The sequence below is a fragment of the Salmo salar genome, chromosome 17 (genome assembly GCF_965601325.2).
Source record: "Salmo salar chromosome 17, fSalSal1, whole genome shotgun sequence".
NCBI lineage: Eukaryota > Metazoa > Chordata > Actinopteri > Salmoniformes > Salmonidae > Salmo > Salmo salar.
The window spans coordinates 32,027,501-32,048,502 of NC_138307.1; the positions used below are offsets into that span (position 1 = coordinate 32,027,501).

Consider the following 21,002-nt stretch of genomic DNA (forward strand, 5'->3'; position numbering starts at 1 on the left):
AGAGAGAGAGAGACAGAGAGAGACAGAGAGAGAGACAGAGAAAGAGACTGAGCGAGACAGAGAGAGAGACAGAGAGAGAGAGAGACAGAGAGAGAGACAGAGAGAGACAGAGAGAGAGAGAGAGAGAGACAGAGAGAGAGAGAGACAGAGAGAGAGAGACAGAGAGAGAGAGACAGAGAGAGAGAGACAGAGAGAGACAGAGAGAGAGACAGAGAAAGAGACTGAGCGAGACAGAGAGAGACAGAGAGAGAGAGAGACAGAGAGAGAGACAGAGAGAGACAGAGAGAGAGAGAGAGAGAGACAGAGAGAGAGAGAGACAGAGAGAGAGAGACAGAGAGAGAGACAGAGACAGAGAGAGAGAGACAGAGAGAGACAGAGAGAGAGACAGACACAGAGACAGAGAGAGAGAGACAGAGAGAGAGAGACAGAGAGAGAGACAGAGAGAGAGAGACAGACACACAGAGAGAGAGAGAGAGATAACTGTAATATCTACTGTATTTACAACACAGTAATATGATATATTGTGTAAGTAGCTGTGTATCACGTCTCCAGCTAATAATTGAAAGAACTACAACGGCTTCAACAACAAGGTGTCTGTGTCCCAAACAACAACCTATTATCCAATGGGCCCTGTTTGAAAGTAGTGCACTAGATAGGGAATAGGAAGCCATTTGGGACTCAATGTGTGGCTGATGGGTTATTTGGGTTAATGCATAAAGAGCTATTCATAAACAACTACATGAAAAAATCCAACATTATTCTATTTGAATTGTTAGAGAAAAAGCTCTGTTCAATCACAGATGTGTGTCTGTGTGTGTGTGTTTGTGTGTGTTTGTGTGTGTGTGTGTGACTGCGTGTGTGTGACTGCGTGTGTGTGACTGTGTGTGTGTGTGTGTGTGTGTGTGTGTGTGTGTGTGTGTGTGTGTGTGTGTGTGTGTGTGTGTGTGTGTGTGTGTGTGTGTGTGTGTGTGTGTGTGTGTGTGTGTGTGTTTCTCGTTTCTACACAGGCTGTAGCTGGGTGAAAACAATTGTCAAAAAGGCTTTGACTTAATGCTGTGTTGTTAAGAACACCTGCCCTTTCCACTATAATTGAGAATTTCAATAAGCATTTCTCTCCGGCTGGCCATGCTTTCCACCTGGCTCCCCCTACCCCGGTCAACTGCCCAGCACCCTCCACAGCAACCCGCCAAAGCCCCCACCATTTCTCCTTCACCCAAATCCAGATAGCTGATCTTCTGAAAGAGCTGCAAAATCTGGACCCATACAAATTAGCCGGGCTAGACAATCTGGACCCTCTCTTTCTAAGATTATCTACCGAAATTGTTGCAACCCCTATTACTAGCCTGTTCAACCTCTCTTTTGTATCGTCTGAGAGTCCCAGAAGTTTGGAAAGCTGTCGCGGTCATCCCCCTCTTCAAAGGGGGAGACACTCTAGACCCAAACTGTTACAGACCTATATCTATCTAAGGTCTTCGAAAGCCAAGTCAACAAACAGATTAGCGACCATTTCGAATCCCACTGTACCTTCTCCGCTATGCAATCTGGTTTCAGAACTGGTCATGGGTGTACCTCAGCCACGCTCAAGGTCCTAAACGATATCTTAACCACCATCGATAAGAGACATTACTGTGCAGACGTATTCATCGACCTGGCCAAGGCTTTCGACTCTGTCAATCACCGTATTCTTATCGGCAGACTCAACAGCCTTGGTTTCTCAAATGACTGCCTCGCCTGGTTCACCAACTACTTCTCTGATAGAGTTCAGTGTGTCAAATCGGAGGGCCTGTTGTCCGGTCCTCTGGTAGTCTCTATGGTGGTGACCACAGGGTTCAATTCTCGGGCCGACTCTCTTCTCTGTATACATCAATGATGTCGCTCTTGCTGCTGGTGATTCTCTGATCCACCTCTACGCAGACGACACCATTCTGTATACATCTGGCCCTTCTTTGGACACTGTGTTTAGTAACCTCCAATGCCATACAACTCTCCTTCCGTGGCCTCCAACTGCTCTTAAATGCAAGTAAAACTAAATGCATGCTATTCAACCGTTCGCTGTCCGCACCTGCCCACCCATCCAGCATCACTACTCTGGACAGCTCTGACTTAGAATATGTGGACAACTACAAATACCTAGGTGTCTGGTTAGACTGTAAACTCTCCTTCCAGACACACATTAAGCATCTCCAATCCAAAGTTAAATCAAGAATTGGCTTCCTATTTCGCAACAAAGCCTCCTTCACTCATGCTGCCAAACATACCCTCGTAAAACTGACCATCCAACCGATCCTCGACTTCGGCGATGTCATTTACAAAATAGCCCCCAACACTCTACTCAACAAATTGGATGCAGTCTATCACAGTGCCATCCGTTTTGTCACCAAAGCCCCATATACTACCCACCACTGCAACCTGTACGCTCTCGTTGGCTGGCCCTCGCTTCACACTCGTCGCCAAACCCACTGGCTCCAGATCATCTATAAGTCTCTGATAGGTAAGGCCCCGCCTTATCTCAGCTCACTGGTCACCATAGCAGTACCCACCCGTAGCACGCGCTCCAGCAGGTATATCTCTCTAGTCACCCCCAAAGCCAATTCCTACTTGGGCCGCCTTTCCTTCCAGTTCTGTGCTGCCAATGACTGGAATGAATTGCAAAAATCACTGAAGCTGGAGACTCTTACCTCCCTCATTAGCTTTAAGCACCAGCTGTCAGAGCAGCTCACAGATCACTGCACCTGTACATAGCCCATCTGTAAACAGCCCATCCAACTACCTCATCCCCATGTTATTTTTTATTTTTTGCTCCTTTGCACCCCAGTATCTCTACTTGCACACTCATCTTCTGCACATCTATCACTCCAGTGTCTAATTGGTATATTGTAATTACTTCGCCACCATGGCCTATTTTATTGCCTTACCTCCCTTATCTTACCTCATTTGCACTCACAGTATATAGATTTTCTTCAACTGTATTATTGACTGTATGTCTTGTTTATTCCATGTGTAACTCTGTGTTGTTGTTTGTGTCACACTGCTTTGCTTTATCTTGGCCAGGTTGCAGTTGTAAATGAGAACTTGTTCTCAACTTGCCTACCTGGTTAAATAAAGGTGAAATAAAATAAATAAATAAAATGACCGGTGACTGAAAGCTATGAACCCTTATTGATCAGTCTAGATGAAGGGGAGGAGACAGGTTAAAGAAGGATTTTTAAGCCTTGAGACAGTTGAGGCATGGATTGTGTATGTATGCCATTCAGAGGCTGAATGGGCAAGACAAAAGATTTAAGTGCCTTTGAACGGTGTATGGTAGTAGGTGCCAGGCACATCTGTTTGTGTCAAGAACTGCAACGCTGCTGGGTTTTTCACACTCAACAGTTTCCCGTGTGTATCAAGAATGTTCCACCACCCAAAGGACATCCAGCCAATTTGACACGACTGTGGGAAGCTTTGGAGTCAACATGGGCCAGCATCCCTGTGGAACACTTTAGACTTCTTGTAGAGACCATGTTCTAACGAATTTAGGACGTTTTGGAGGCAATCAGATGAGTTATTTTACCACAGGGAACAGGGTGTTGTTTTAGATAACCTAGGAGTTAGACATTACAATAACATAATGCTCTGTCTGATGAACTAACTTACCAACCAACACGTTCTGGAACTGACTCTCTGCCTGTGTGGTTACAATGTAGTCATGTAACATATCTCTTTATTCCATATTAAACCCATTGTTACATGATCAGAATGTGTTGATACATTACATATCTCTTTATTCCATATTAAACCCATTGTTACATGACCAGAATGTGTTGATACATTACATATCTTTATTCCATATTAAACCCATTGTTACATGATCAGAATGTGTTGATACAGCTGAAGTGGGAAGTTTACATACACTTAGGTTGGAGTCATTAAAACTCATTTTTCAACCACTCCACAAATTTCTTGTTAACAAACTATAGTTTTGGCAAGTCGGTTAGGACATCTACTTTGTGCATGACACAAGTAATTTTTCCAACAATTGTTTACAGACAGATTATTTCACTTATAATTCACTGTATCACAATTCCAGTGGGTCAGAAGTTTACATACACTAAGTTGACTGTGCCTTTAAACAGCTTGGAAAATTCGGGTGATGTCATGGCTTTAGAAGCATCTGATAGGCTAATTGACATCATTTGAGTCAATTGGAGGTGTACCTGTGGATGTATTTCAAGGCCTACCTTCAAACTCAGTGCCTCTTTTCTTGACATCATGGGAAAATCAAAAGAAATCAGCCAAGACCTCAGAAAAAAATTGTAGACCTCCACAAGTCTGGTTCATCCTTGGGAGCAATTTCCAAATGCCTGAAGGTACCACGTTCATCTGTACAAACAATAGTACACAAGTATAAACACCATGGGAACACGCAGCCGTCAAACTGCTCAGGAAGGAGACCCGTTCAATCTCCTAGAGATGAACGTACTTTGGTGTGAAAAGTGCAAATCAATCCCAGAACAACAGCAAAGGACCTTGTGAAGATGCTGGAGGAAACAGGCACAAAATGATCTATATCCACAGTAAAACAAGCCACATATCGACATAACCAGAAAGGCCGCTCAGCAAGGAAGAAGCCACTGCTCCAAAACCACCATAAAAAGCCAGACTACGGTATGCAAATCCACGAGGACAAAGATTGTTATTTTTGGAGAAATGTCCTCTGGTCTGATGAAACAAAAATAGCACTGTTTGGCCATAATGACCATCGTTATGTTTGGAGGAAAAAGAGGGATGCTTGCAAGCCGAAGAACACCATCCCAACCGTGAATCACGGGGGTGGCAGCATCATGTTGTGGGGGTGCTTTAGGGAAGGAGGTACTGGTGCACTTCACAAAATAGATGGCATCATGAGGAGGGGAAATTATGTGGATATATTGAAGCAACATCTCAAGACATCAGTCAGGAAGTTAAAGCTTGGTCGCAAATGGGTTTTCCAAATGGACAATGACCCCAAGCATACTTCCAAAGTTGTAGCAAAATGGCTTAAGGACAATAAAGTCAAGGTATTGGAGTGGCCATCACAAAGCCCTGACCTCAATCCAATAGAACATTTGTGGGCAGAACTGAAAAAGCATGTGCGAGCAAGGAGGCCTACAAACCTGACTCAGTTACACCAGCTCTGTCAGGAGGAATGGGCCAAAATTCACCCAACTTATTGTAGGAAGCTTGTGGAAGGCTATCTGAAACGTTTGACCCAAGTTAAACTATTTAAAGGCAATGCTACCAAATACTCATTGAGTGTATGCAAACTTCTGACCCACTGGGAATGTGATGAAAGAAATAAAAGCTTAAATAAATAATTTTCTCTACTATTATTCTGACATTTCACATTCTTAAAATAAAGTGGTGATCCTAACTGACCTAAGAATGGGCATTTTGACTAGGATTAAATTTCAGGAATTGTGAAAAACTGAGTTTAAATGTATTTGGCTAAGGTGTATGTAAACTTCCGACTTCAACTGTACATTCCATTTAGCACAGTTCAGGTGTAGCACAACACCGACAGGGGACACGTTTGGGTGTAACACAACACGTTGTAAACTCTCTCCTCTCTCCCTTCTTCACAGACAGACAATTTTCCCGCTGAGCCCAATTACATGGGCAGCAGGCAGCAGTTTGTTCAAAGGTAAGGACTCATCACGAATCACAATAGTTTATATGCTTAACAGTTATAACCAGATCCTATACTAGTACTGTACCCTAACCCTTTATAGTTATAACCAGATCCTATACTAGTACTGTACCCTTACCCTTTACAGTTATAACCAGATCCTATACTAGTACTGTACCCAAACCCTTTACAGTTATAAACAGATCCTATACTAGTACTGTACCCTAACCCTTTATAGTTATAACCAGATCCTATACTAGTACTGTACCCTAAATGGTTAGGGTACAGTACTAGTAAAGGATCTGGTTAAAACTGTAAAGGGTTAGGGTACAGTACTAGTAAAGGAAACCTAACCCAAAACCTAACCCTAAACCTATCCCTAAAGCCTAACCCTAAACCTAAGCCTGAACCCTAAACCTAACCCTAAACCTAAACCTAACCCTAAACCCTAACCCTAAACCTAACCCTAAACCCTAACCCTATATATTTCTATCTTTAATTGTTTCTTGTCCTGTAGCAGCTCGACATTCAAGGATCCAGAGCGAGCCAGCCTTAGAGACAGTGGTCATGGCGATAGTGATCAGGCCGATAGCGACCAGGACACTAATAAAGGCTCCTGCTGCGACATGTCGGCCAAGGAGGCTCTGAAGATGAAGGCTACGGGAGTTAAACCACCTCCTCTGGAACAGGGTGAGTCCTCGTTACCTTGTTACTCTTCACCGTCGGATTCTGACATGATCACCTCCTTCTATTATGAAGTCAGCCTTGTCTGAGTCTGGAAGGATCTTCTGTTTTTGTAGCGTTACGTAGCGTGTTGTACAAGTAACCTCCCTGGACAGGATGCTAGTTTATCTCTTGTTTCTGTAGCGTTACGTAGCTTGATGTACAAGTAACCTCCCTGGACAGGATGCTAGTTTATCTCCTGTTTCTGTAGCGTTACGTAGCTTGATGTACAAGTAACCTCCCTGGATGCTAGTCTATCTCCTGTTTCTGTAGTGTTAGGTAATGATAGACTAGCATCCAGGGAGTTTACTTGTATATCTCCTGTTTCTGTAGTGTTAGCTAGCTTGATGTACAAGTAACCTCCCTGGACGCTAGTCTATCTCCTGTTTCTGTATTGTTAGGTAATGATATACAAGTAAACTCCCTGGATGCTAGTCTATCTCCTGTTTCTGTAGCGTTACGTAGCTTGATGTACAAGTAACCTCCCTGGACGCTAGTCTATCTCCTGTTTCTGTAGTGTTAGGAAATGATATACAAGTAAACTCCCTGGATGCTAGTCTATCTCCTGTTTCTGTACTGTTAGGTAATGATATACATGTAAACTCCCTCGACAGGACGCTAGTCTGTCGCAGGGCCTTAGTTGGCATAGTCACAAAATGGCGGTCTGAAATTCCCTTCCTTGAAGATAAATGTTATGGACATTAAACCGCTCCCCTCTGAAGCAGGGTGAATCTTATTTTTAGTTCTAGTTGACAATCTGATGAGAACCCCTTCTATTCTGGAGGCATACTGTACTGGCTTTCGCAAAATGGCAGTTTGGATTCTGTTTCCCTTTTTCAATCTGACATGATCAACCCTTTGAGAAGATGTTCTTGTCAGTCCTCATTCAGTTTACAATCTGAGACTCTGACATCAACACCTTCTATTCTGAAGATGGTTGGCATAGTCACAACATGGCGATTGGTTCTTCCCTTCCATGGTCCCACCCCTCAGCCTCTCTTCTCCTTCTGGCTCTTCCATGGTGCCTCCCCTCAGCCTCTCTTCTCCTTCTGGCTCTTCTATGGTCCCTCCTCTCCCCTCAGCCTCTCTTCTCCTTCTGGCTCTTCCATGGTCCCTCCCCTCATCCTCTCTTCTCCTTCTGGCTCTTCAATGGTCCCTCCCCTCAGCCTCTCTTCTCCTTCTGGCTCTTCCATGGTCCCTCCTCTCCCCTCAGCCTCTCTTCTCCTTCTGGCTCTTCCATGGTCCCTCCCCTCATCCTCTCTTCTCCTTCTGGCTCTTCCATGGTCCCTCCCCTCATCCTCTCTTCTCCTTCTGGCTCTTCAATGGTCCCTCCCCTCAGACTCACCTCTCCTTCCCGCTCTTGCACACTTTGTCTTCCTCTTCATCACTTTCCATTTTTCTTTTATCCCCCACCTTACTCCTCCCCCCTCTGTTTTTCTTCATCACCTCGTTTTCACGTCTTTGTTTGCCCTCTCTCTCTCCCTTCCTTCCTCCCCCCTCTCTCTCTCTCTCTCCCTTCCTTCCTTCCTCCCCCCCCTCTCTCTCTTCCTTCCTTCCTTCCTTCCTTCCTTCCTTCCTTCCGTCCTTCCTTCCTTCCTCCCCCTCTCTCTCTGTGTGTATTCCAGCCACGTTGTCAGTTTATCAAAGCAGATAAGCCCATTATGTTTTTATAAGCCCAACCACTTTCCCCTTTCCATTTAGACCCTCTCTCCCTCCCTTCCACCCCTCCCTCCCTCCCCTCCACCCCTACTGCGCTCCTCCTCTCCCTCACTCCTCTCATTCGCCGGCAGCAGTGTGATTGTGTAAAAGTTTTATAATGGAACAAGGGAAAGGACTTAGCATGCGGCAGGCAAACGATGTAACATCCTGCGTAGCTGATTAAATATGAATAATTATTCTAAGCGCTGTTGGTAGGGCAGATTACACATGACATGTGTAGAACCATAACGCTGGAGAGTCTCCTACTCAGCCCTCTATCTCCCCTGTGTTCTGCTCTGCCAACGGATGGAGAGGTGGAGCACGGAGGAGAGGGAGGATACGTAGAGGGATGATGAAGGGATGGAGCCTCCTGAGATATGGTAGTAGTTAGGATCCTAGTGTTTCAGTTGAGGACAGGAGATAGAGAGATGATGAGGAGGGAGGATAGAAGGGATGTAGTCTCCTGAGTTATGGTAGTAGTTAGGATCCTAGTGTTTCAGTTGAGGAAAGGAGATGGAGGGAGGATAGAAGGGATGTAGTCTCCTGAGATATGGTAGTAGTTAGGATCCTAGTGTTTCAGTTGAGGAAAGGAGATGGAGGGAGGATAGAAGGGATGTAGTCTCCTGAGATATGGTAGTAGTTAGGACCGTAGTGTTTCAGTAAAGGATAGAAGAGATGTGGTTTATGTATGCCATGTCTTACTGAGTAATAGAACACTAGATGGTAGATGCTTTCGATGTCCTGGTGTTCTGTCGCCTGGTGTCCTGTCGCCTGGTGTCCTGTCGCCTGGTGTCCTGTTGCCTGGTGTTCTGTCGCCTGGTGTCCTGTCGCCTGGTGTTCTGTCGCCTGGTGTTCTGTCGCCTGGTGTTCTGATGCCTGGTGTTCTGTCACCTGGTTTTCTGATGCCTGGTGTTCTGATGCCTGGTGTCCTGTCGCCTGGTGTTCTGTCACCTGGTGTTCTGATGCCTGGTGTTCTGATGCCTGGTGTCCTGTAGCCTGGTGTTCTGTCGCCTGGTGTTCTGATGCCAGGTGTTCTGATGCCTGGTGTTCTGATGCCTGGTGTCCTGTCGCCTGGTGTTCTGTCGCCTGGTGTTCTGATGCCAGGTGTTCTGATGCCTGGTGTTCTGATGCCTGGTGTTCTGTCGCCTGGTGTTCTGTCGCCTGGTGTCCTGTCGCCTGGTGTCCTGTCGCCTGGTGTCCTGTCGCCTGGTGTTCTGTCGCCTGGTGTCCTGATGCCTGGTGTCCTGATGCCTGGTGTTCTGATGCCTGGTGTCCTGTCGCCTGGTGTCCTGTCGCCTGGTGTTCTGTCGCCTGGTGTTCTGTCGCCTGGTGTCCTGTCGCCTGGTGGCCTGTCGCCTGGTGTCCTGTCGCCTGGTGTCCTGTCGCCTGGTGTCCTGATGCCTGGTGTTCTGATGCCTGGTGTCCTGTCGCCTGGTGTCCTGTCGCCTGGTGTCCTGTCGCCTGGTGTTCTGTCGCCTGGTGTTCTGTCGCCTGGTGTCCTGTCGCCTGGTGGCCTGTCGCCTGGTGTTCTGATGCCTGGTGTCCTGTCGCCTGGTGTTCTGTCACCCGGTGTTCTGATGCCTGGTGTTCTGATGCCTGGTGTCCTGTCGCCTGGTGTTCTGTCGCCTGGTGTTCTAATGACAGGTGTTCTGATGCCTGGTGTTCTGATGCCTGGTGTTCTGATGCCTGGTGTTCTGTCGCCTGGTGTTCTGTCGCCTGGTGTCCTGTCGCCTGCTGTCCTGTCGCCTGGTGTCCTGTCGCCTGGTGTCCTGTCGCCTGGTGTCCTGTCGCCTGGTGTTCTGTCGCCTGGTGTCCTGATGCCTGGTGTCCTGATGCCTGGTGTCCTGTCGCCTGGTGTCCTGTCGCCTGGTGTCCTGTCGCCTGGTGTTCTGTCGCCTGGTGTCCTGTCGCCTGGTGTTCTGATGCCTGGTGTTCTGTCGCCTGGTGTTCTGATGCCAGGTGTTCTGATGCCAGGTGTTCTGATGCCAGGTGTTCTGATGCCAGGTGTTCTGATGCCTGGTGTTCTGATGCCTGGTGTTCTATCGCCTGGTGTTCTGTCGCCTGGTGTTCTGTCGCCTGGTGTTCTGATGCCTGGTGTTCTGATGCCTGGTGTTCTGTCGCCTGGTGTTCTGTCGCCTGGTGTTCTGTCGCCTGGTGTTCTATCGCCTGGTGTTCTGTCGCCTGGTGTCCTGTCACCTGGTGTTCTGATGCCTGGTGTCCTGATGCCTGGTGTCCTGTCGCCTGGTGTTCTGTCGCCTGGTGTTCTGTCGCCTGGTGTTCTGATGCCTGGTGTCCTGTCGCCTGGTGTCCTGATGCCTGGTGTCCTGTCGCCTGGTGTTCTGTCGCCTGGTGTTCTGTCGCCTGGTGTCCTGTCGCCTGGAGTTCTGATGCCTGGTGTTCTGATGCCTGGTGTCCTGATGCCTGGTGTTCTGTCGCCTGGTGTTCTGTCGCCTGGTGTTCTGTCGCCTGGTGTTCTGATGCCTGGTGTTCTGTCGCCTGGTGTTCTGACGCCTGGTGTTCTGTCGCCTGGTGTCCTGTCGCCTGGTGTCCTGTCGCCTGGTGTTCTGTCGCCTGGTGTTCTGTCGCCTGGTGTCCTGTCGCCTGGTGTTCTGTCGCCTGGTGTTCTGTCACCTGGTGTTCTGTCACCTGGTGTTCTGATGCCTGGTGTTCTGTCGCCTGGTGTTCTGTCGCCTGGTGTTCTGATGCCAGGTGTTCTGATGCCTGTTGTCCTGTCGCCTGGTGTCCTGTCGCCTGGTGTTCTGTCGCTTGGTGTTCTGATGCCTGGTGTTCTGTCGCCTGGTGTTCTGTCGCCTGGTGTTCTGATGCCTGGTGTTCTGTCGCCTGGTGTTTTGATGCCTGGTGTTCTGTCGCCTGGTGTTCTGTCGCCTGGTGTTCTGTCGCCTGGTGTCCTGATGCCTGGTGTCCTGATGCCTGGTGTCCTGATGCCTGGTGTCCTGTCGCCTGGTGTCCTGTCGCTTGGTGTTCTGTCGCCTGGTGTCCTGTCGCCTGGTGTTCTGATGCCTGGTGTTCTGTCGCCTGTTGTTCTGATGCCAGGTGTTCTGATGCCTGGTGTTCTGATGCCTGGTGTTCTGTCGCCTGGTGTTCTGATGCCTGGTGTTCTGATGCCTGGTGTTGTGTCGCCTGGTGTTCTGATGCCTGGTGTTCTGATGCCTGGTGTTCTGTCGCCTGGTGTTCTGTCGCCTGGTGTTCTGTCGCCTGGTGTTCTGTCGCCTGGTGTTCTGATGCCTGGTGTTCTGTCGCCTGGTGTTCTGACGCCTGGTGTTCTGTCGCCTGGTGTCCTGTCGCCTGGTGTCCTGTCGCCTGGTGTTCTGTCGCCTGGTGTTCTGTCACCTGGTGTTCTGTCCCCTGGTGTTCTGATGCCTGGTGTTCTGTCGCCTGGTGTTCTGATGCCTGGTGTTCTGTCGCCTGGTGTTCTGATGCCAGGTGTTCTGATGCCTGGTGTTCTGATGCCTGGTGTTCTGTCGCCTGGTGTTCTGATGCCTGGTGTTCTGATGCCTGGTGTTCTGTCGCCTGGTGTTCTGTCGCCTGGTGTTCTGTCGCCTGGTGTTCTGTCGCCTGGTGTTCTGATGCCTGGTGTTCCGTCGCCTGGTGTTTTGATGCCTGGTGTTCTGTCGCCTGGTGTTCTGTCACCTGGTGTTCTGTCGCCTGGTGTCCTGATGCCTGGTGTCCTGATGCCAGGTGTTCTGATGCCAGGTGTTCTGATGCCAGGTGTCCTGTCGCCTGGTGTTCTGTCGCCTGGTGTTCTGATGCCTGGTGTTCTGTCACCTGGTGTTCTGATGCCTGGTGTCCGGTCGCCTGGTGTTCTGTCACCTGGTGTTTTGATGCCTGGTGTTCTGTCACCTGGTGTTCTGATGCCTGGTGTTCTGATGCCTGGTGTCCTGTCGCCTGGTGTTCTGTCGCCTGGTGTTCTGATGCCAGGTGTTCTGATGCCTGGTGTTCTGATGCCTGGTGTTCTGTCGCCTGGTGTTCTGTCGCCTGGTGTCCTGTCGCCTGGTGTCCTGTCGCCTGGTGTTCTGTCGCCTGGTGTTCTGTCGCCTGGTGTTCTGTCGCCTGGTGTCCTGATGCCTGGTGTTCTGATGCCTGGTGTTCTGATGCCTGGTTTTCTGTCGCCTGGTGTTCTGATGCCAGGTGTTCTGATGCCAGGTGTTCTGATGCCTGGTGTTCTGATGCCTGGTGTTCTGATGCCTGGTGTTCTGTCGCCTGGTGTTCTGATGCCTGGTGTTCTGATGCCTGGTGTTCTGTCGCCTGGTGTTCTGTCGCCTGGTGTTCTGTCGCCTGGTGTTCTGTCGCCTGGTGTCCTGATGTCTGGTGTTCTGATGCCTGGTGTTCTGTCGCCTGGTGTTCTGTCGCCTGGTGTTCTGATGCCTGGTGTTCTGATGCCTGGTGTTCTGATGCCTGGTGTTCTGTCGCCTGGTGTTCTGTCGCCTGGTGTTCTGATGCCTGGTGTTCTGTCGCCTGGTGTTCTGTCGCCTGCTGTCCTGTCACCTGGTGTTCTGTTGCCTGGTGTTCTGTCGCCTGGTGTTCTGATTCCTGGTGTTCTGATGCCTGGTGTTCTGTCGCCTGGTGTTCTGTCGCCTGGTGTTCTGATGCCTGGTGTTATGATGCCTGGTGTTCTGTCGCCTGGTGTTCTGTCGCCTGGCGTTCTGATTCCTGGTGTTCTGATGCCTGGTGTTCTGTCGCCTGGTGTTCTGTCGCCTGGTGTTCTGATGCCTGGTGTTCTGATGCCTGGTGTTCTGTCGCCTGGTGTTCTGTCGCCTGGTGTTCTGATGCCTGGTGTTCTGATGCCTGGTGTTCTGTCGCCTGGTGATCTGTCGCCTGGTGTCCTGTCGCCTGGTGTCCTGTCGCCTGGTGTCCTGTCGCCTGGTGTTCTGTCGCCTGGTGTTCTGTCGCCTGGTGTTCTGATGCCTGGTGTTCTGTCGCCTGTTGTCCTGATGCCTGGTGTTCTGTCGCCTGGTGTTCTGTCGCCTGGTGTTCTGTCGCCTGGTGTTCTGATGCCTGGTGTTCTGTCGCCTGGTGTTCTGACGCCTGGTGTTCTGTCGCCTGGTGTCCTGTCGCCTGGTGTCCTGTCGCCTGGTGTTCTGTCGCCTGGTGTTCTGTCACCTGGTGTTCTGTCCCCTGGTGTTCTGATGCCTGGTGTTCTGTCGCCTGGTGTTCTGATGCCAGGTGTTCTGATGCCTGGTGTTCTGATGCCTGGTGTTCTGTCGCCTGGTGTTCTGATGCCTGGTGTTCTGATGCCTGGTGTTCTGTCGCCTGGTGTTCTGTCGCCTGGTGTTCTGTCGCCTGGTGTTCTGTCGCCTGGTGTTCTGATGCCTGGTGTTCCGTCGCCTGGTGTTTTGATGCCTGGTGTTCTGTCGCCTGGTGTTCTGTCGCCTGGTGTTCTGTCGCCTGGTGTCCTGATGCCTGGTGTCCTGATGCCAGGTGTTCTGATGCCAGGTGTTCTGATGCCAGGTGTCCTGTCGCCTGGTGTTCTGTCGCCTGGTGTTCTGATGCCTGGTGTTCTGTCACCTGGTGTTCTGATGCCTGGTGTTCTGATGCCTGGTGTCCGGTCGCCTGGTGTTCTGTCACCTGGTGTTTTGATGCCTGGTTTTCTGTCACCTGGTGTTCTGATGCCTGGTGTTCTGATGCCTGGTGTCCTGTCGCCTGGTGTTCTGTCGCCTGGTGTTCTGATGCCAGGTGTTCTGATGCCTGGTGTTCTGATGCCTGGTGTTCTGTCACCTGGTGTTCTGTCGCCTGGTGTCCTGTCGCCTGGTGTCCTGTCGCCTGGTGTCCTGTCGCCTGGTGTTCTGTCACCTGGTGTTCTGTCACCTGGTGTCCTGATGCCTGGTGTTCTGATGCCTGGTGTCCTGATGCCTGGTGTTCTGTCGCCTGGTGTTCTGTCGCCTGGTGTTCTGTCGCCTGGTGTTCTGATGCCTGGTGTTCTGTCGCCTGGTGTTCTGACGCCTGGTGTTCTGTCGCCTGGTGTCCTGTCGCCTGGTGTCCTGTCGCCTGGTGTTCTGTCGCCTGGTGTTCTGTCACCTGGTGTTCTGTCCCCTGGTGTTCTGATGCCTGGTGTTCTGTCGCCTGGTGTTCTGATGCCAGGTGTTCTGATGCCTGGTGTCCTGTCGCCTGGTGTCCTGTCGCCTGGTGTTCTGTCGCTTGGTGTTCTGATGCCTGGTGTTCTGTCGCCTGGTGTTCTGTCGCCTGGTGTTCTGATGCCTGGTGTTCTGTCGCCTGGTGTTTTGATGCCTGGTGTTCTGTCGCCTGGTGTTCTGTCGCCTGGTGTTCTGTCGCCTGGTGTCCTGATGCATGGTGTCCTGATGCCTGGTGTCCTGATGCCTGGTGTCCTGTCGCCTGGTGTCCTGTCGCTTGGTGTTCTGTCGCCTGGTGTCCTGATGCCTGGTGTCCTGATGCCTGGTGTCCTGTCGCCTGGTGTTCTGTCGCCTGGTGTTCTGTCGCCTGGTGTTCTGTCGCCTGGTGTTCTGATGCCTGGTGTCCTGTCGCCTGGTGTTCTGATGCCACGTTTTCTGATGCCAGGTGTTCTGATGCCAGGTGTTCTGATGCCAGGTGTTCTGATGCCAGGTGTTCTGATGCCTGGGTTTCTGATGCCTGGTGTTCTGTCGCCTGGTATTCTGTCGCCTGGTGTTCTGTCGCCTGGTGTTCTGATGCCTGGTGTTCTGATGCCTGGTGTTCTGATGCCTGGTGTTCTGTCGCCTGGTGTTCTGTCGCCTGGTGTTCTGATGCCTGGTGTTCTGATGCCTGGTGTTCTGATGCCTGGTGTTCTGTCGCCTGGTGATCTGTCGCCTGGTGTCCTGTCGCCTGGTGTCCTGTCGCCTGGTGTCCTGTCGCCTGGTGTTCTGTCGCCTGGTGTTCTGTCGCCTGGTGTTCTGATGCCTGGTGTTCTGTCGCCTGTAGTCCTGATGCCTGGTGTTCTGTCGCCTGGTGTTCTGTCGCCTGGTGTTCTGATGCCTGGTGTTCTGTCGCCTGGTGTTCTGACGCCTGGTGTTCTGTCGCCTGGTGTCCTGTCGCCTGGTGTCCTGTCGCCTGGTGTTCTGTCGCCTGGTGTTCTGTCACCTGGTGTTCTGTCCCCTGGTGTTCTGATGCCTGGTGTTCTGTCGCCTGGTGTTCTGATGCCAGGTGTTCTGACGCCTGGTGTTCTGATGCCTGGTGTTCTGTCGCCTGGTGTTCTGATGCCTGGTGTTCTGATGACTGGTGTTCTGTCGCCTGGTGTTCTGTCGCCTGGTGTTCTGTCGCCTGGTGTTCTGTCGCCTGGTGTTCTGATGCCTGGTGTTCCGTCGCCTGGTGTTTTGATGCCTGGTGTTCTGTCGCCTGGTGTTCTGTCGCCTGGTGTTCTGTCGCCTGGTGTCCTGATGCCTGGTGTCCTGATGCCAGGTGTTCTGATGCCAGGTGTTCTGATGCCAGGTGTCCTGTCGCCTGGTGTTCTGTCGCCTGGTGTTCTGATGCCTGGTGTTCTGTCACCTGGTGTTCTGATGCCTGGTGTCCGGTCGCCTGGTGTTCTGTCACCTGGTGTTTTGATGCCTGGTGTTCTGTCACCTGGTGTTCTGATGCCTGGTGTTCTGATGCCTGGTGTCCTGTCGCCTGGTGTTCTGTCGCCTGGTGTTCTGATGCCAGGTGTTCTGATGCCTGGTGTTCTGATGCCTGGTGTTCTGTCGCCTGGTGTTCTGTCGCCTGGTGTCCTGTCGCCTGGTGTCCTGTCGCCTGGTGTTCTGTCGCCTGGTGTTCTGTCGCCTGGTGTTCTGTCGCCTGGTGTCCTGATGCCTGGTGTTCTGATGCCTGGTGTTCTGATGCCTGGTGTTCTGTCGCCTGGTGTTCTGATGCCAGGTGTTCTGATGCCAGGTGTTCTGATGCCTGGTGTTCTGATGCCTGGTGTTCTGATGCCTGGTGTTCTGTCGCCTGGTGTTCTGATGCCTGGTGTTCTGATGCCTGGTGTTCTGTCGCCTGGTGTTCTGTCGCCTGGTGTTCTGTCGCCTGGTGTTCTGTCGCCTGGTGTTCTGTCGCCTGGTGTTCTGTCGCCTGGTGTCCTGATGTCTGGTGTTCTGATGCCTGGTGTTCTGTCGCCTGGTGCTCTGTCGCCTGGTGTTCTGATGCCTGGTGTTCTGATGCCTGGTGTTCTGATGCCTGGTGTTCTGTCGCCTGGTGTTCTGTCGCCTGGTGTTCTGATGCCTGGTGTTCTGTCGCCTGGTGTTCTGTCGCCTGCTGTCCTGTCACCTGGTGTTCTGTCGCCTGGTGTTCTGTCGCCTGGTGTTCTGATTCCTGGTGTTCTGATGCCTGGTGTTCTGTCGCCTGGTGTTCTGTCGCCTGGTGTTCTGATGCCTGGTGTTATGATGCCTGGTGTTCTGTCGCCTGGTGTTCTGTCGCCTGGCGTTCTGATTCCTGGTGTTCTGATGCCTGGTGTTCTGTCGCCTGGTGTTCTGTCGCCTGGTGTTCTGATGCCTGGTGTTCTGATGCCTGGTGTTCTGTCGCCTGGTGTTCTGTCGCCTGGTGTTCTGATGCCTGGTGTTCTGATGCCTGGTGTTCTGTCGCCTGGTGTCCTGTCGCCTGGTGTTCTGTTGCCTGGTGTTCTAATGCCTGGTGTTCTGATGCCTGGTTTTCTGTCGCCTGGTGTCCTGTCACCTGGTGTTCTGATGCCTGGTGTCCTGATACCTGGTGTCCTGTCGCCTGGTGTTCTGTCGCTTGGTGTTCTGATGCCTGGTGTTCTGTCGCCTGGTGTTCTGTCGACTGGTGTTCTGATGCCTGGTGTTCTGTCGCCAGGTGTTCTGATGCCTGGTGTTCTGATGCCTGGTGTTCTGATGCCTGGTGTTCTGTCGCCTGGTGTTCTGTCGCCTGGTGTTCTGATGCCTGGTGTTCTGATGCCTGGTGTTCTGATGCCTGGTGTCCAGTCACCTGGTGTTCTGTTGCCTGGTGTTCTGTTGCCTGGTGTTCTGATGCCTGGTGTTCTGATGCCTGGTGTTCTGATGCCTGGTGTACTGTCACCTGGTGTTCTGATGCCTGGTGTTCTGATGCCTGGTGTTCTGTCGCCTGGTGTTCTGTCGCCTGGTGTTCTGTCGCCTGGTGTTCTGTCGCCTGGTTATCCTGTCACCTGGTGTTCTGATGCCTGGTGTCCTGTCACCTGGTGTTCTGTCGCCTGGTGTTCTGTCACCTGGTGTTCTGTCGCCTGGTGTTCTGATGCCTGGTGTTCTGTCGCCTGTTGTCCTGATGCCTGGTGTTCTGTCGCCTGGTGTTCTGATACCTTGTGTTCTGATGCCTGGTGTTCTGATGCCTGGTGTCCTGTCGCCTGGTGTCCTGTCGCCTGGTGTCCTGTCGCCTGGTGTCCTGTCGCCTGGTGTTCTGTCGCCTGGTGTTCTGTCGCCTGGTGTCCTGATGCCTGGTGTTCTGTCGCCTGGTGTTCTGTCGCCTGGTGTTCTGTCGCCTATTGTCCTGTCGCCTGGTGTCCTGTCGCCTGGTGTTCTGTCGCCTGGTGTTCTGTCGCCTGGTGTCCTGATGCCTGGTGTTCTGTGGCCTGGTGTCCTGTTGCCTGGTGTCCTGTCGCCTGGTGTTCTGTCGCCTGGTGTTCTGTCGCCTGGTGTTCTGTCGCCTGGTGTCCTGTCGCCTGGTGTTCTGTCGTTTGGTGTTCTGATGCCTGGTGTTCTGTCGGCTGGTGTTCTGTCGCCTGGTATTCTGATGCCTGGTGTTCTGTCGCCTGGTGTTCTGATGCCTGGTGTCCTGATGCCTGGTGTTCTGTCGCCTGGTGTTCTGTCGCCTGGTGTTCTGTCGCCTGGTGTTCTGATGCCTGGTGTTCTGATGCCTGGTGTTCTGATGCCTGGTGTTCTGTCGCCTGGTGTTCTGATGCCTGGTGTTCTGTCGCCTGGTGTTCTGATGCCTGGTGTTCTGTCGCCTGGTGTTCTGTCGCCTGGTGTCCTGTCGCCTGGTGTTCTGTCGCCTGGTGTTCTGTCGCCTGGTGTCCTGATGCCTGGTGTCCTGATGCTTGGTGTCCTGATGCCTGGTGTCCTGTCGCCTGGTGTCCTGTCGCCTGGTGTCCTGTCGCCTGGTGTCCTGTCGCCTGGTGTCCTGTCGCCTGGTGTTCTGTCGCCAAGGTGTTCTGATGCCTGGTGTTCTGTCGCCTGGTGTTCTGATGCCTGGTGTCCTGTCACCTGGTGTTCTGATGCCTGGTGTCCTGTCACCTGGTGTTCTGTCGCTTCGTGTTCTGTCACCTGGTGTTCTGTCGCCTGGTGTTCTGATGCCTGGTGTTCTGTCGCCTGTTGTCCTGATGCCTGGTGTTCTGTCACCTGGTGTTCTGATGCCTGGTGTTCTGTCAGCTAGTGTTCTGATGCCTGGTGTTCTGATGCCTGGTGTTCTGTTTCCTGGTTTTCTGATGCCTGGTGTCCTGTCGCCTGGTGTTCTGTCGCCTGGTGTTCTGTCGCCTGGTGTTCTGTCGCCTGGTGTCCTGATGCCTGGTTTCCTGATGCCTGGTGTCCTGTCGCCTGGTGTCCTGTCGCCTGGTGTCCTGTCGCCTGGTGTTCTGTCGCTTGGTGTTCTGATGCCTGGTGTTGTGTCGCCTGGTGTTCTGTCGCCTGGTGTTCTGATGCCTGGTGTTCTGTCGCCTGGTGTTCTGATGCCTGGTGTTCTGTCGCCTGGTGTTCTGTCGCCTGGTGTTCTGTCGCCTGGTGTTCTGTCGCCTGGTGTCCTGATGCCTGGTGTCCTGATGCCTGGTGTCCTGATGCCTGGTGTCCTGTCGCCTGGTGTCCTGTCGCCTGGTGTTCTGTCGCCTGGTGTTCTGTCGCCTGGTGTCCTGTCGCCTGGTGTTCTGTTGCCTGGTGTTCTAATGCCTGGTGTTCTGATGCCTGGTTTTCTGTCGCCTGGTGTCCTGTCACCTGGTGTTCTGATGCCTGGTGTCCTGATACCTGGTGTCCTGTCGCCTGGTGTCCTGTCGCTTGGTGTTCTGATGCCTGGTGTTCTGTCGCCTGGTGTTCTGTCGCCTGGTGTTCTGAAGCCTGGTGTTCTGTCGCCAGGTGTTCTGATGCCTGGTGTTCTGATGCCTGGTGTTCTGTCGCCTGGTGTTCTGTCGCCTGGTGTTCTGATGCCTGGTGTTCTGATGCCTGGTGTTCTGATGCCTGGTGTACTGTCACCTGGTGTTCTGATGCCTGGTGTTCTGATGCCTGGTGTTCTGTCGCCTGGTGTTCTGTCGCCTGGTGTTCTGTCGCCTGGTGTTCTGTCGCCTGGTTATCCTGTCACCTGGTGTTCTGATGCCTGGTGTCCTGTCACCTGGTGTTCTGTGGCCTGGTGTTCTGTCACCTGGTGTTCTGTCGCCTGGTGTTCTGATGCCTGGTGTTCTGTCGCCTGTTGTCCTGATGCCTGGTGTTCTGTCGCCTGGTGTTCTGATACCTTGTGTTCTGATGCCTGGTGTTCTGATGCCTGGTGTCCTGTCGCCTGGTGTCCTGTCGCGTCGTGTCCTGTCGCCTGGTGTCCTGTCGCCTGGTGTTCTGTCGCCTGGTGTTCTGTCGCCTGGTGTCCTGATGCCTGGTGTTCTGTCGCCTGTTGTTCTGTCGCCTGGTATCTGTCGCCTGGTGTCCTGTCGCCTGGTGTCCTCTCGCCTGGTGTTCTGTCGCCTGGTGTTCTGTCGCCTGGTGTCCTGATGCCTGGTGTTCTGTCGCCTGGTGTCCTGTTGCCTGGTGTCCTGTCGCCTGGTGTTCTGTCGCCTGGTGTTCTGTCGCCTGGTGTTCTGTCGCCTGGTGTCCTGATGCCTGGTTTCCTGATGCCTGGTGTCCTGTCGCCTGGTGTCCTGTCGCCTGGTGTCCTGTCGCCTGGTGTTCTGTCGCTTGGTGTTCTGATGCCTGGTGTTGTTTCGCCTGGTGTTCTGTCGCCTGGTGTTCTGATGCCTGGTGTTCTGTCGCCTGGTGTTCTGATGCCTGGTGTTCTGTCGCCTGGTGTTCTGTCGCCTGGTGTTCTGTCGCCTGGTGTTCTGTCGCCTGGTGTCCTGATGCCTGGTGTCCTGATGCCTGGTGTCCTGATGCCTGGTGTCCTGTCGCCTGGTGTCCTGTCGCCTGGTGTTCTGTCGCCTGGTGTTCTGTCGCCTGGTGTCCTGTCGCCTGGTGTTCTGTTGCCTGGTGTTCTAATGCCTGGTGTTCTGATGCCTGGTTTTCTGTCGCCTGGTGTCCTGTCACCTGGTGTTCTGATGCCTGGTGTCCTGATACCTGGTGTCCTGTCGCCTGGTGTCCTGTCGCTTGGTGTTCTGATGCCTGGTGTTCTGTCGCCTGGTGTTCTGTCGCCTGGTGTTCTGATGCCTGGTGTTCTGTCGCCAGGTGTTCTGATGCCTGGTGTTCTGATGCCTGGTGTTCTGTCGCCTGGTGTTCTGTCGCCTGGTGTTCTGATGCCTGGTGTTCTGATGCCTGGTGTTCTGATGCCTGGTGTACTGTCACCTGGTGTTCTGATGCCTGGTGTTCTGATGCCTGGTGTTCTGTCGCCTGGTGTTCTGTCGCCTGGTGTTCTGTCGCCTGGTTATCCTGTCACCTGGTGTTCTGATGCCTGGTGTCCTGTCACCTGGTGTTCTGTCGCCTGGTGTTCTGTCACCTGGTGTTCTGTCGCCTGGTGTTCTGATGCCTGGTGTTCTGTCGCCTGTTGTCCTGATGCCTGGTGTTCTGTCGCCTGGTGTTCTGATACCTTGTGTTCTGATGCCTGGTGTTCTGATGCCTGGTGTCCTGTCGCCTGGTGTCCTGTCGCGTGGTGTCCTGTCGCCTGGTGTCCTGTCGCCTGGTGTTCTGTCGCCTGGTGTTCTGTCGCCTGGTGTCCTGATGCCTGGTGTTCTGTCGCCTGTTGTTCTGTCGCCTGGTATCTGTCGCCTGGTGTCCTGTCGCCTGGTGTCCTCTCGCCTGGTGTTCTGTCGCCTGGTGTTCTGTCGCCTGGTGTCCTGATGCCTGGTGTTCTGTCGCCTGGTGTCCTG

The 21,002-nt window shown here is 52.4% G+C and overlaps 1 protein-coding gene across 1 annotated transcript in view; it reads left to right on the forward strand.

Annotated features, from left to right (window-relative positions):
* LOC106593832 (protocadherin-17-like) overlaps positions 1-21,002 on the forward strand; it is a 337,486-nt gene that overhangs the window by 124,309 nt on the left and 192,175 nt on the right. Inside the window, 2 exon segments of the mRNA XM_045699588.2 lie at positions 5,604-5,662; positions 6,165-6,337. Coding sequence (XP_045555544.1) covers positions 5,604-5,662; positions 6,165-6,337 — 232 coding nt within the window.